The sequence below is a fragment of the Protopterus annectens genome, chromosome 1.part0 (assembly GCF_019279795.1).
Source record: "Protopterus annectens isolate FY-2018-M chromosome 1.part0, PAN1.0, whole genome shotgun sequence".
Classification (NCBI taxonomy): Eukaryota; Metazoa; Chordata; order Ceratodontiformes; family Protopteridae; genus Protopterus; species Protopterus annectens.
The window spans coordinates 1,510,526,163-1,510,538,920 of NC_056725.1; the positions used below are offsets into that span (position 1 = coordinate 1,510,526,163).

At 39.0% G+C, this 12,758-nt stretch overlaps 1 protein-coding gene across 1 annotated transcript in view; it reads left to right on the plus strand.

Moving 5' to 3' along the window:
• The first annotated feature begins 4,576 nt into the window (after positions 1 to 4,576).
• LOC122801785 (galectin-2-like) overlaps positions 4,577 to 12,758 on the plus strand; it is a 122,157-nt gene continuing 113,975 nt past the window's right edge. Inside the window, exon 1 of the mRNA XM_044071380.1 lies at positions 4,577 to 4,834. Within this exon, the coding sequence (XP_043927315.1) occupies positions 4,829 to 4,834 (6 nt within the window). The 5' untranslated portion in view covers positions 4,577 to 4,828. The remainder of the gene's footprint in view (positions 4,835 to 12,758) is intronic.

Sequence of the window (12,758 nt, forward strand, 5' to 3'; positions counted from 1 at the left end):
TTAACCTGTGTCACCAGGAGCGTGCCTGCAATGGACCATGTGCTCTACATGTCACTGTGATGTGACCACTGTCAATGTTGAGTCCATTATCCTTTTCCAATCACCTCCTATTTTAGAGAGTAACTTGGAGAGACAGTGAGTGAATGTTGGTAGTGGGAGGGCCACTAAATACCATTACCTAACCATGTTAGCCTAGTATTACTCCATAAGGGTTAAGGCAAAGCCATTCCTTTTCTGTTTCAAGTACTCTTCTGGATAAGTTAACCATAACGTCTGTGATGCAGTTATATACTTCTTTGTAATACCTCCATAATGTGGTGCTATGAGCCTGAGTGAGGAGAGTAGGGGGGGTCTTCATACAAACATGTGTAAGAAGCCATAGGTGGGTCATACTAGTGGTAGCGCTGACTTGTTCATGGATGGCCTGTTGTGTTGCACATCTACTGAGGACAGTCACACATCAGTGTTTAAAGGTCATAAAACAAATGTACTTTGGCTGACATTCACAGTGTATGGCACTGGCAGGATGGGTAAGTTACAGTGGCAGTCAATTGACTGTTCTGGACTGTAGCACCTCACTACTTCTGGAGTCAGATAGTAGCCATTCACAACTGTGATGGAGGCAGTATGTGTGCTGTTGTGGGATCTAGACACACAGATCACATGATATGATCCAGATAACACTGTATTTTTGCAGAGTATTGCTGCTGTGTGTGTCTAGACAATATACAGTACAAACAATATCATACTTACTGCTGCTAAATGGCATGCGACAAAACAGGCAGACTCTTTGTGGACGCGAAGTGACATGATTCATAGTATAACTACTATTTTGTGTGGTGTTCAGATCTGGGTGGGAGGGTTAAACATGCCAACATATTACAAGTTTATACCTTTCTAGTTACAGGTACACATGCCTGACAAAGAGAGAAGGAGAAAAGAGAAGTTCTTCCAGGCAGAAAATAACACTCTCCTGTAGGGCATACATGAAGATGGTTGGTGAATGCTGTAAACCAATAAGAGAAAACATGTCATTTGGAAGCATGTCTGGCAGGATCTTGTTGAGCATCTGACTGTCATAAGTGACAACAACTGGATGTATGACCAGGTACAAAGTATGTCTACAGACATTATTGGACATGCCTGCAACAAAGTAATCCACATGGCAGAGAAGTAAAGGGCCACAGGTGGGGGTCCACTGACAGATTCACCCTTAATTGACATAGAGGAGTCCCTGACATCTCTGTAAGAAGGACATGAATGGTTACTCATTCAGAGTGGGAGGACTCAGCCTGGGTACAGAACTTCACCAAGACCCACTGTTGTCAGTTGGCAATGCCCCAGGTGGGTATCACCTAATATGTGGGACATGTCATACAATCTGCATGACTCAGACCCATATAAGTAATAAGCATTGCTACTTTGTTATTGCAGGCACTTCAGGACTACAGCAACAATACCAAGCCACATAAAGTAAGTTAACTATATATTTTGCATGCCATTCTGTTTTATCTGTGGAGCATCATTGAATTGTGGCTGTTTGAGAAGGGTACATTAATATACTGTGCTTTGGTGTCTGAGTCCTCCACTCTGGACATTGGTATGCATGATACTGGGTACCAGTCAGGACCTGTTTGAGCCAGATGATGATAGCTGTGATGCCCGTGCATTGGCCAGTAATCAAGGAGCCTCAATCCTCACTACTAGCTCCAGTGAGGGACGTGTACATTGGGAAGGATAACAAGTACACACAGTAAAGTACAATTTCCTTTAAGAGTACACAGAGATCACAGTCAGTCTTGGGCTGGTTTCTCCCTTTCTCTCCAGATCCCCAGTAAGACTTCCCACTGGCACAGCTATACAGTGGAGTCCGTAGCCAGGGTTCCAGAGCCAAGTCTTCTCAGTACTCCCTCTGTCCAACCAGTGCTTCATGTCCCTGCCCAAGTAACTGACACACACACAAACTTTGAGATATGATTTATATACAAACACGCAGACACTCCTGAGGAAGGCTGGCACAGGTTCACTAGGTATGCCCCTTCTGCCCAGGCTATAAGGTAGTAATCCACTGCCACCAGAACCCCTACTTATCAGCTACTATAAGGTCCTTCCCAAAGGGTGACCAATTTTGCTGTGTAATAATACTGTCATCCAATTAGTAAGTGTGGCCAGAACCTTTAAGGCTATTGGAGTGACTTAGTACAGTATCACTAAATACATAGGTTCTTGGGTTCATAGGTGTGTACTAGGCTAATGGCCATGGAGCCTTTACAAGCCTAGCCTATAGGATTATCCTGGCATCATGCCACCCAACCTTAGTTCCCAGTGCCTCTGTCAAGTAGAGCCACTGGAGTCATCCCGGGGTGAATTCTCTATTTCCCATCCACTCATCAAGATTTCTCTTGAAGAGGTGCTCTGTTTGACATGTATGGGAAGTCTATTCCATAGCATGGGCAGTGTCTGGGTTATGAACCTTTCCCTCCAGGTTGTCCTGTTGATTGTAGTAATGAGGTTGATGTCTCTGGAGAGTACATGCAAGTACTCTAGAGCTTAAATTATCTCTACACAAAACAGCTACAGTTGAAAGGAGGTTTAAAAACATTTAATAATAAATAATAAAAACACAAGACAAATCTCCTCAATTCGGCACAGTGCTTGTCAAGAGTTCAGACACATGAACTTTAAAACAATGATGTAGGATAGTCTGACATAAATATAGAAAACAGCTAGTCTAATCTTACTATTTTCTATCTATTTCTAAGAGAAATACTAAAGTCTAAGATCCTACGGATATACAGAGCAAGTGCTGGTGATGTTGTCAGTTCTGAAGACCAATGCAAAATGCTGTCTGTTTCTCTCTGTGATCTCTTAAATTGCTAATACATCAATTGTGACTCATTTTAGAGTACATCATCCTTGACACTTCTCTGGTTCATAGGCTACCAGAAACTCTAAATTTACATTTCTTAGTTTTCTTAGTAAACTTACAAATGGACAGGAAGCCACAGCAATAAAAGACATTATACATGTCAAACCTTGCAATTAACTCTGGTCTCAAAACAATAGAAGGAATTTCTTTATCCAGACATCCTGTCTCCAAACTTTAAGATCAGTCATAAAATGCTTTACTTTATCAGCTTTCTTCCAGCAGGGTGCACTGTGGTTACATTTTTGAAGTTCAGAACATATAACACAGTTTTTCTTACATTTAGTTTTCTTACATTTGTAAAACAGCCTGTGGATTATATTAATATTTACAATGACATAGAATTATCTACAAAATTTTATCTAGCTGGGCTGGCAGCCTTTCAATTTTTCACAATTGCTACCACACCCTAGCATAGTCTGAGGTCACAGTGGCAATGTTAGATTTGGGCAATATCACAGATATAGCCCCTTTCCCTTCCTCATACACTGCTCCTGTGCTTGTACCATTGAAGGACAGGAGGTGGCTGACAGATCAGCACATGGATGTTTGCTTTTCCCCTGCCATAAAGACATTATCAGTTGTTGCAAGCCCCAGTGAGAATGGGGATGGCGATCAGAGTTGGTGTACTGGTGGCTGGCAATGCCATGGAAACTGCCCAACTCCACCTGAGCTGAGGGCCTCCATGGCCACCATATAGTGTATATGCAGAGTCATCATAAAGGGTCAAGCAAATACCAGTGCAGGCTTAGCACAGCTTATTGATGGTGCATGTGGTCTGTGTGATGATCTCTGAGATGGCATAGCCATTTATGTATCAGAGATGAAAGCCTGCATGTGGAGTCTATGTGCTGCAGACATCCCTGTGTGGCTGACCATTATGGCCATCATCATTTGTGAGAGAGGACATCTTCTATTTTTCGTGGAGAAGCCCATCAAGGGAGGACAAGGACATGGTTTAGGCCCCATAGTAAACCCAGTTCCAAACCTCTGACCAGTTTTGAGGGTACTGTGGGAAGCCATGGTAACAGATGCAGGCAGGGTGTTCATATTGGAACCATCAATAACACATTGTGCTGTTCATGCTCACAGTTTTAAATCCTCTCTGTGTGCTATGGGTTCATTCCTATTATTATCCCTGGAAAGGGCAGCCATGTGGATAGTGACATACGCATCAGAATATATAACTCCTAAGTGTGTCCTAACCCGTTTAATAAAAAAAATCTGCTATACTAAGTATATAAAATTGAGTATTTCTTGTTTATGCTAACAGTTTTTCACCAGTAATGTACTGCCAGGGTGATTGTAAAATTAACCACCGAAAAGGAAGGAGCATTGTTTGAATAACTAATGACTGAACTGCAAGAAAATCAAGCCCACATACTGACTTAAATTAAACTAACAAGATTATACGTGAGACTAACAGCTGACAGTGTGTGATTGCTTATATTGTTATGTAAGATTTACTCTTAGCAGAGAATAATGTCTGTAACAGAAGAAATGTTTGCTGCAAATCTCAGAGTTCTGCAGAAAAAATATTTTGCTAGTCTGATTAAAGCTTAGTTTATTCGTCTGTATTTACTGAACATAAAAATACTTGCCCATTAAGCACTGTACATGACAATGTGACACTTTCTAGAACTTAAAGGAAGCACTTAGTGATTCTGCAGCCATTGTACAATGTTTAGAGTCAGCATTCATAAATTTGTCACACATTAATGAAGACAATTGTGGAATGTCGTCATTTAAAAGCACTAGTCCTTTGTATAGGATGAATCAGTAACTACAGAATATACAAAGGTTATCAGATAAATATTGCTGGAGGCTATAAAACACCCATGTGTCTTGTTAGTTCTGCCTTTCTGCTGTCTAAACGAGGACTTTCATCACTGCCAAGCCATCATGTCGGTCAGTATATTTTTAATTCAATTTTTAGGAGTTTAGAATAAGATATCCACTCACCATCAGTTACTATTTTAGCTAAAGGAAGGATGTGAATAAGACTGTATCCATATGGCTAGTGTCGTCATGTAATTATTTTTAAAACTGTGGTATTCAGACAATCTAAACAGCAACTGCATGTTGTTTTTCAATCAGTTTATCTAAACTGTTGTGGTCAGACAATGTAGGTAGCAACTGCATTTTATTATTCAGATTAACCACCTCTTGAATTGTGGTAGATGGATAATTCTTTACATATATTTAAAAAGAATAAAAAGATGTGCTCTATAAATGTGCTGTCTTATAGACGTGTTTGTGCAATTCACTGTGATAGGATCTGTAGCAGTTAAAATCAAACTGCACTTGTAGAGCCTAGCAGAGGACACAGCAGTGATTGATGCACTGCAACCTGGAGAAAAACTGGTGTAGAATCCTTGAACAGATGCCTGTGATATGTAGACCATGCCCCCCCCCAGCCCCCATTGATTGCTAAAATGTCCTTGTAGCCAGTATTCCCAAAGCTACACACACTTGTTGTCCATCGGGATGGGTATTCTGTGCATCCTATGAGCCCGGATGTGAAGCTACACTGGTTTACCTACATACTGGTTATTGTCAGTCAGCACTCGATTACTGTAAAGCTCAAAACCAAGCAGAAACAAGACATTTTGGCAAAATGCATTCCTTCATCTCTTTTAACATTACAAAATGGTTGAAACTGACTTGGGTACACAAGTAAATGTACCACAACTGAGAAGGTCAAAATCTAGGCATTCTAATCTTATCATCTGTTGATGACAAAATGTTTGAGAAAATATGTGATTTATACTGTAAGCTGCACCAGGATGGTGATATGTACATTTGCTAGGCAGAATAATATTGTGCTAGCAATGAAGTTTGTCCTTTATCTTCTTTTATACTGTTGCTTTAGAGAATAATGTTATATTAACTATAAATTATGACTGCTCCTGAGCTAAAAGTATTGCATTATAAACCAGGACGCCACAATTTCCAGGAAAGCCACCCTGAATGGCCTTTTCTTTTGAGCAAGTCACCATACCATTCAACTGCTATGATTTAGGCATAGTACTATAATTTTGGCTCTCAGAGTTAGCCTTGCTCCTCTTAGATTTATTATGTTTTCATCAAGTCAAACTTATTTATGAGTACATAAACTAAGCCTATACAAATATTTACTATCGGTAACCATATAGAGTCTAATACATAACAATCATCTATTCTAATAAATAAGAAAGTGATCCTCTTTCTGACCCTCTGCTATGATTTTTAAAGGCAACTGCTATGATTTTGGAGGTTGAAAGGTAAGCAAGTCACTTGTAAACCCATTTGTTATCAGTTAGCGTTGTATGAAAGGGGTTCTGAATCAAACCTATATGAGGTCTGAAGGCTGCAGTTCTTAGCCAGTGAGAGAAAACCCTGATGTCTCCATTAGATGAGTGGATGGCAGTTATACATATCTACACAGATAAATATATTTTATACAGATAATACTAGGTCACCTATACAAATATCTCTTCAAATGAAATGCATTATCAAATGACAATGATACTAAAATGGATGAATAAGAACTGACAAGTAATTCAGAAAGAAAAATCACGGGGGATGTTTGAAAGTGGTAAAGGTTCCTACAAAGCAATTTTAGTATCTACACTATGCAACATCTTTGACCTTGGCTAAGAGATAACGCTATCACTAAATGTTCAAACTGCATTAGATAGCAAGTGTAGCAAACTTATCAGATCAAGTATGTATTTGCAGGTTAATTTATACTACATAATCAGAAGGGAAGTCAGTAAAAAATGACATTCCTGTAAGCAAATTGTACTTTGTAAAATGAGAATACATAATTAGAAAGAGAATACTGTAAGAACTGCGAAAGACTAAAACGTGCTCAGAGGAAGGAATAGTTTGATGTCTAACAAGGTAGTAGGTTCCGCAGTAAACAGATATTTGATTTTGCAATTGTTAAATATAAAAGTATGTATTTTGTTGTACTAAACAGAAGAGCAAATTGTGTCATAAAGCCACTGCATACATTTTGATTCAAGTAATCATACCTCTCAACTGTACAGATTTTCGCAGAATGTCCAGATTTTTGCCTCATATTTTTGGTCTGTTCCTAATAAAAAATATGTTTTTGACAAATCATGGGATGATTTAAGGATTAAAGTCAATAAGTAATGACAATCATTTGAGTTTCAGACTTCATACTCTTCAGAAAAAGTATTGTAACATAAATGTTGTTATTCTAGCAATTTTCTAAGTTTATAAGAGCAATATTTAAAAAGTGTCCCTATTTTTAGATCTTTGTTACCCCTTTTTGTCAGGATTTGTCCAGATTTCTTGCAGTAAGAGTTTGAGAGGTATGAGTACTGTATAATATTTCATGCAACATTTGGTCATACAATAAAAGAGGTAATTATAAAATTTTCCCTCAGATTAAGTAAATGTTCAAAAACACATACTATAGTCCATCTTGTGCATACTGTTCTGATCAGCTCCTCATTTTCACGGTGTTCCACAGGCTATTAACTGTTTACAGCCACAGTGTCACAGTGGCTATCAACTGTTGACAGCCATGATGTTGCACTAGTTCTTGTTTATGTTCTGTATACATTTGATGTCTATAGTCCTGTGTCACTGCTGAAAAGTTATTTTCTAACCTGCCCTCTTACTTGGTTAACACATTACAAATAAATAATACGTTTCATGTTTAGGCAGATTTTAATAATTATTTCTGTGAAAAAAAATAAGAAAAATGTATGTATGGTGAAAGGAAGGTAAGCATACAAGGACGTACATAATCTAAGTAGGTAACAGAGAGACATTTCTGTGAAAAAAAAATGAAAAAAGAAAGATAGAAATGTGCTTAATGTGAAAGGAAGATAAGTATCCAAGGACAGAAATAATCTAAGTATGTAACGGAGAGGAATTATTGTGGGGTACAAGTAAGCATAAAACTGTAGCAAGAGAAACATTTAGAGAAACTGGTTGACATGAAGCATGTCCATTTCCTTGTAACTTATCCAGATGACAGGACTATGGGCTAGCTATGTTTGCCAAGCAACTCTTGTCTATTATTAAACTCTTTGGTTCTGTTTACTCTCTTTCTATCTAATCAGTTTTACACCAAAGGTAGATTACAAGTGGTATACAGAAAGTAGTCAAAGAAGGTACTCTTTATTTAAATGTATTCATTTGATAACTGGTTAAGTGAACTAGTCTCTCTTGGACCTTTTCTAACCATTACCTGGCTACAAGGATGAATGCAGTATACATGGCTAGTTCAGATAAGCCAATCAACCTGTGTGTTTTGGGTAGGTGGGGGAGAAACTGAAGTATTAGAGAAAAAGCATGCAGATGAAAGGAGTACATACAGACTTTACAAAGATAGTGTCCAGAGGTCTGCTGCTCTGGAAAGTTTTAAGGAAGACCTAAATTAATTCAGCAGTATTAAATTCAAAGAATGCAAAAAAAACCCACTGAAAGCGTGAATGATGACTGTGACATAGATGACCTTTAACCCTGCCGTATTTCCTTTTTTAGCAAACATAGTTTTAAGTATTATAAAGCAGGATCATTCAGATATGAGGAGACATTTATTATCACCCCAAACATAGTTTTAAGTAGTATAAAGCAGGAGCATTCAGGTATGAGGTGACATTTATTATCACCCCAACTCAGACATATTTTGTTGTCTGCCACATGCTGGGGATAGCCTTTATGGGGAAATTAACAGGTTCTGGTTCATTTGGGGAGATTTGCTGGTCTTCATACATGTGAACAAAAAAAAAAATACATAGAGATAAATTATTTTAACTATTTGGGAACTATCTGATCTACCAATACTAAACATGGCAATTACAGTCAAAAACAGAAAATCATTGTCTTATCTACTGTCTCTTGATGGCTATTCAATGCTCACTAAAGCCTAGTTTTTGACAGTAAAAAAGGCTTAGATAGACATCAAATAGCCCAGAAACATTTCTTATCATACTATTTACAGACCATGTAGCCAGCTCCATTGCACAGAGAGCTAAAGTTCTAATTATGATGTTGGTGATTCAAGTTCAAGCAACTCTGGTGCCTGTAGTTGGCGGCAGGGGAGTATGGGAGTGTGTGACCATTACTAACTCACCAATCTTAGGTGGAGAAAAGGAGGCAGCTCTAGCTTACAACAGGTTAGCAACATTAAGTGTTACACTCAGTAGAGTATGGGCCTAGATGGTATACACTGTCATGTGCATTCTCACGGCAGACTGAGTGGAATTCCTCTAGGATGACAGCTATAGAACAGCTGATAATAGTCACAGAAATGGGGATTATACCTGCATGTTTTCTTTCCCTCTAGATAACCCTATAAGATGAGCAAACCTGTCATTCCTAGCACCAGACTTTTGCCATGAGACATATGGGCTGACTGAGAGTGCTAGGTAAGAATAAAATGGCTACAGGGCTCACATCTAACCCAGACATGCCCAGCCCCATCTCAATGGTACAAATGGTCTGAGTGGATGAAGATAGAGAATCCATCAGGTAGGTGCTCGGGGGAGCATAAAACATATATTTATATATAAAACCTTAACAAGATACTCCACTTGCCACCAATATCCAGCAAGACAAAGAATAATCTTTTTTTAGACTGCAAATTTCTTCTTGATCAAATTACGTTTTTTTGGACAGACATGAAAAGATTGTTAAGGATAAAAAATAGTGTTTTGGACATTTTGTCTTGTTATTCAGATAGTGACCGGTGCTGCGGTAGCGTTGTCGCCTCACAGTTAGATGTTGCCCTTTGATTCTCAGTTAGAGCGTCTTCTGTGTGGCGACATGCGTGAATGGGCGTTCCTTCGTTGAGGGTTATGCGTTAGGCCTGGCAAGCCAGCACGTAAAACTCTACTGCCAATCATTAGCAGACCGCAGTTCCGCTGTGTCGACCCCTAACCAGGAAAAGCTGAAAGACACAAACAAACAAACAATTCAGATAGTGACCTGTAATAAGTCCACAATCTAACATACTCAAAACAACTGCTTTTCAACTTTCAAGACCCTACAACCACTATAAAATACAGTGTGCGACAGGCACATGCTCAATAAAGGGTATGACATAAGAAACATCCATTACAAAAATCATTGACAGGATCTAGACTTTATCTGAAACTGTTATTTTAAGCTGCATCTTTCTTATAGATTCATGGGGTGACGGGAGTATAACAGACTATCGGTTGAGTAAACCACTAGAAGCTTAGTCACTGCAAATTCTTCTACTTGTTTCCACTATTTATAAGGTCTTTGGAGCTATACCAGGGATGAGTTTACAAATCCTCATCCACAATTGCCCAGTCTGGATGTAAAGAGAAATAAGGAACTATTTTTTTAATATGGAGAAAGTGCTTATTCCATGAGTAAGGACTCTATTCCACCAACAGGATCCGTTAATATTATTAAGTAAATTTAGATCCCTACAGTAAGTATTGATGATGCTACTTGTTTTATGAATGGTTAAAAGATCAAGCAGAATGGGGTCATCTACAGTCTAAGTAAGTTAATCAGAGATTGCCACATAGAAGTCAGTAGGAGACACTGCAGAGTGACAGGGTTTTCATTATTCTGTGTGGATTATGAAGCTCATACCTGAGCTTTTCTTTGTAAGGATGCCTTGTGACTTTTCTAGTTCAGAAAGAGTCCTGTAGGGGTACATACTAAAGGAGTTGTCATATGGGAAAATAATTTCCCCCTACCTGGAGGATATTCCTTTAGTTATTAGTGCAACAGGAAGAAGGATTACCTAAAGACACTTGATAAATATTGATCAGAAGAGAGGTTGTTGTCCACAAAATACCTAAATCTGTTACGACAGTATCTATTTGACAGGGTATCATTTATGAAGAGATGCACAGGTGCTCTTGCTCCTAAAGAAAACAGTACTCCATTTCTTTGCTTCAAGTTTAAAACATTGGTCCTGGATGCAGGCGTTTGTGTGGAATAAGCCCTTTAAGATGTGGATGTCATCTGATGGGCTGATGATAGCTGTGAGTTTGCAGTCATCTGTAAAAACAGTCAGCCAGAGAACCTTGACATTAGCCTAGATGTCATTGAAGAATATTCTGATAAACAATGGGTCAAAAACAGAACCTTGCTGAATGCCTCTAGTAACCTACCTTTCCAAAACAGCGTGCAACCAACCCTGACTATATGGGTTCTGTCTGAAAGCCACTTTACTAACCAATGATTTTCATGACAGTTAACATGTAATGGGATCAGTTTCTCAATAATGCTGGAGTATAAAACAGTGGTAAAAGCTTTCTCTAACTCCGGGTACGCAGTGTATACTGATTTGATGTCATCCAGTGCTTCAATAAATTTCTCAAAGAAGTCTATCAGATTTAGTTGGAAGGGCTGAACTTTCACAAAGCCTGATTGTTTAGGCTTAGGGGTTTGTAAGCTGCCAATACCACTGATTATGAGCTCCATTACAATATGTTCCACCTGTTACAAATGATGCTGGTAAGGCTAGTTGTTCTACAATTCACATGGGTTACTAGTAGGTTGACTTTTGTGAAGGTTACTGCAATAGCTGTCTTCCAGTCCTTGGGCAAGAGCAGAGAACAGACTAAGGAGGGTATTCAGAGAAGTTATCTCGGTAGTTGTTGTTCTAGTGGCACTCGGGTGCGAACTAGTGATTCAGAGGGATGCAAAAATCTCATGGTGCAAAATCTCATTGGTACCTCATCCACATGTGCCCTGAAATGAACACTTAGTTTAGTTAGAACAGTAATGTTAAATGTCTCTTTACCAACCCACACAGTGCTGCTGTACAGGCACCTACACACACACACACACACACACACACACACACACACACACACACACACACACACACACACACACACACACATACACACAAAAAACACATTCTGGCATACATACACAGTCAAACAGGTACCGGACTACTCACAAATACAAATACATATATCGATACAGTCATGCCCTTACACACACATACACACACATACATGTGCATGCACGCATACTCACACAAATGTACAAACATTCACATGCATGCACACACTCACACAAGTGCACATACGTCCACACACAGTCATTCACAACAGTTAAACATGCATTCATACATACAAACGCACATGCATACACATTCTGACATACATACACTGACACACAGGCACTGACTACTCACATACATGCACAGAAAATCATGCGCATCAATACAGTTACAGTTATGCCCCTTTACACATACATACACATCTATATGCACTCACATACATGTTTTAGTTCACACATGCACACAGAGTCAGACAAGCAGAAGCACAAATGCATATGCAGTCACACATATGCACACATACTCAAGTGAACAAAAACACACTCACATGCTTGCGCACATCCACACATGCACACACAAGTACTCATACACACACACACACACACACACACACACACACACACACACACACACACACACACACACACACACACACACACACACACACTTGTTCACAGCCTTTCAGTACTTTGCTTCACTACTAACAGACCCACTGCTGCCTTATACAGCAGTGCTTGTGTACCATAAAATAACTCATTCAGCTTTGCTAAAAAATAGAGAGCTAGAGAGGTAACGACCTGGAGCAAAGCACATTGCTAATTTTTATTTGTTGTTCCCCAGATTGTCATATACTTGGTATATACAAGTGTTTTATTGGCCATCCTATAGTTCACATGCCACAGACTTCAAACCAGAGCCTTTGAATGGCTCCACATTGAAATGTCAGCACATGTAACACCAAGTGCTAACAGACCAAAAAAAAAAAAAACTGAAACTGCAGGAGATGAGCAAATCTTAAATATTGTTCTT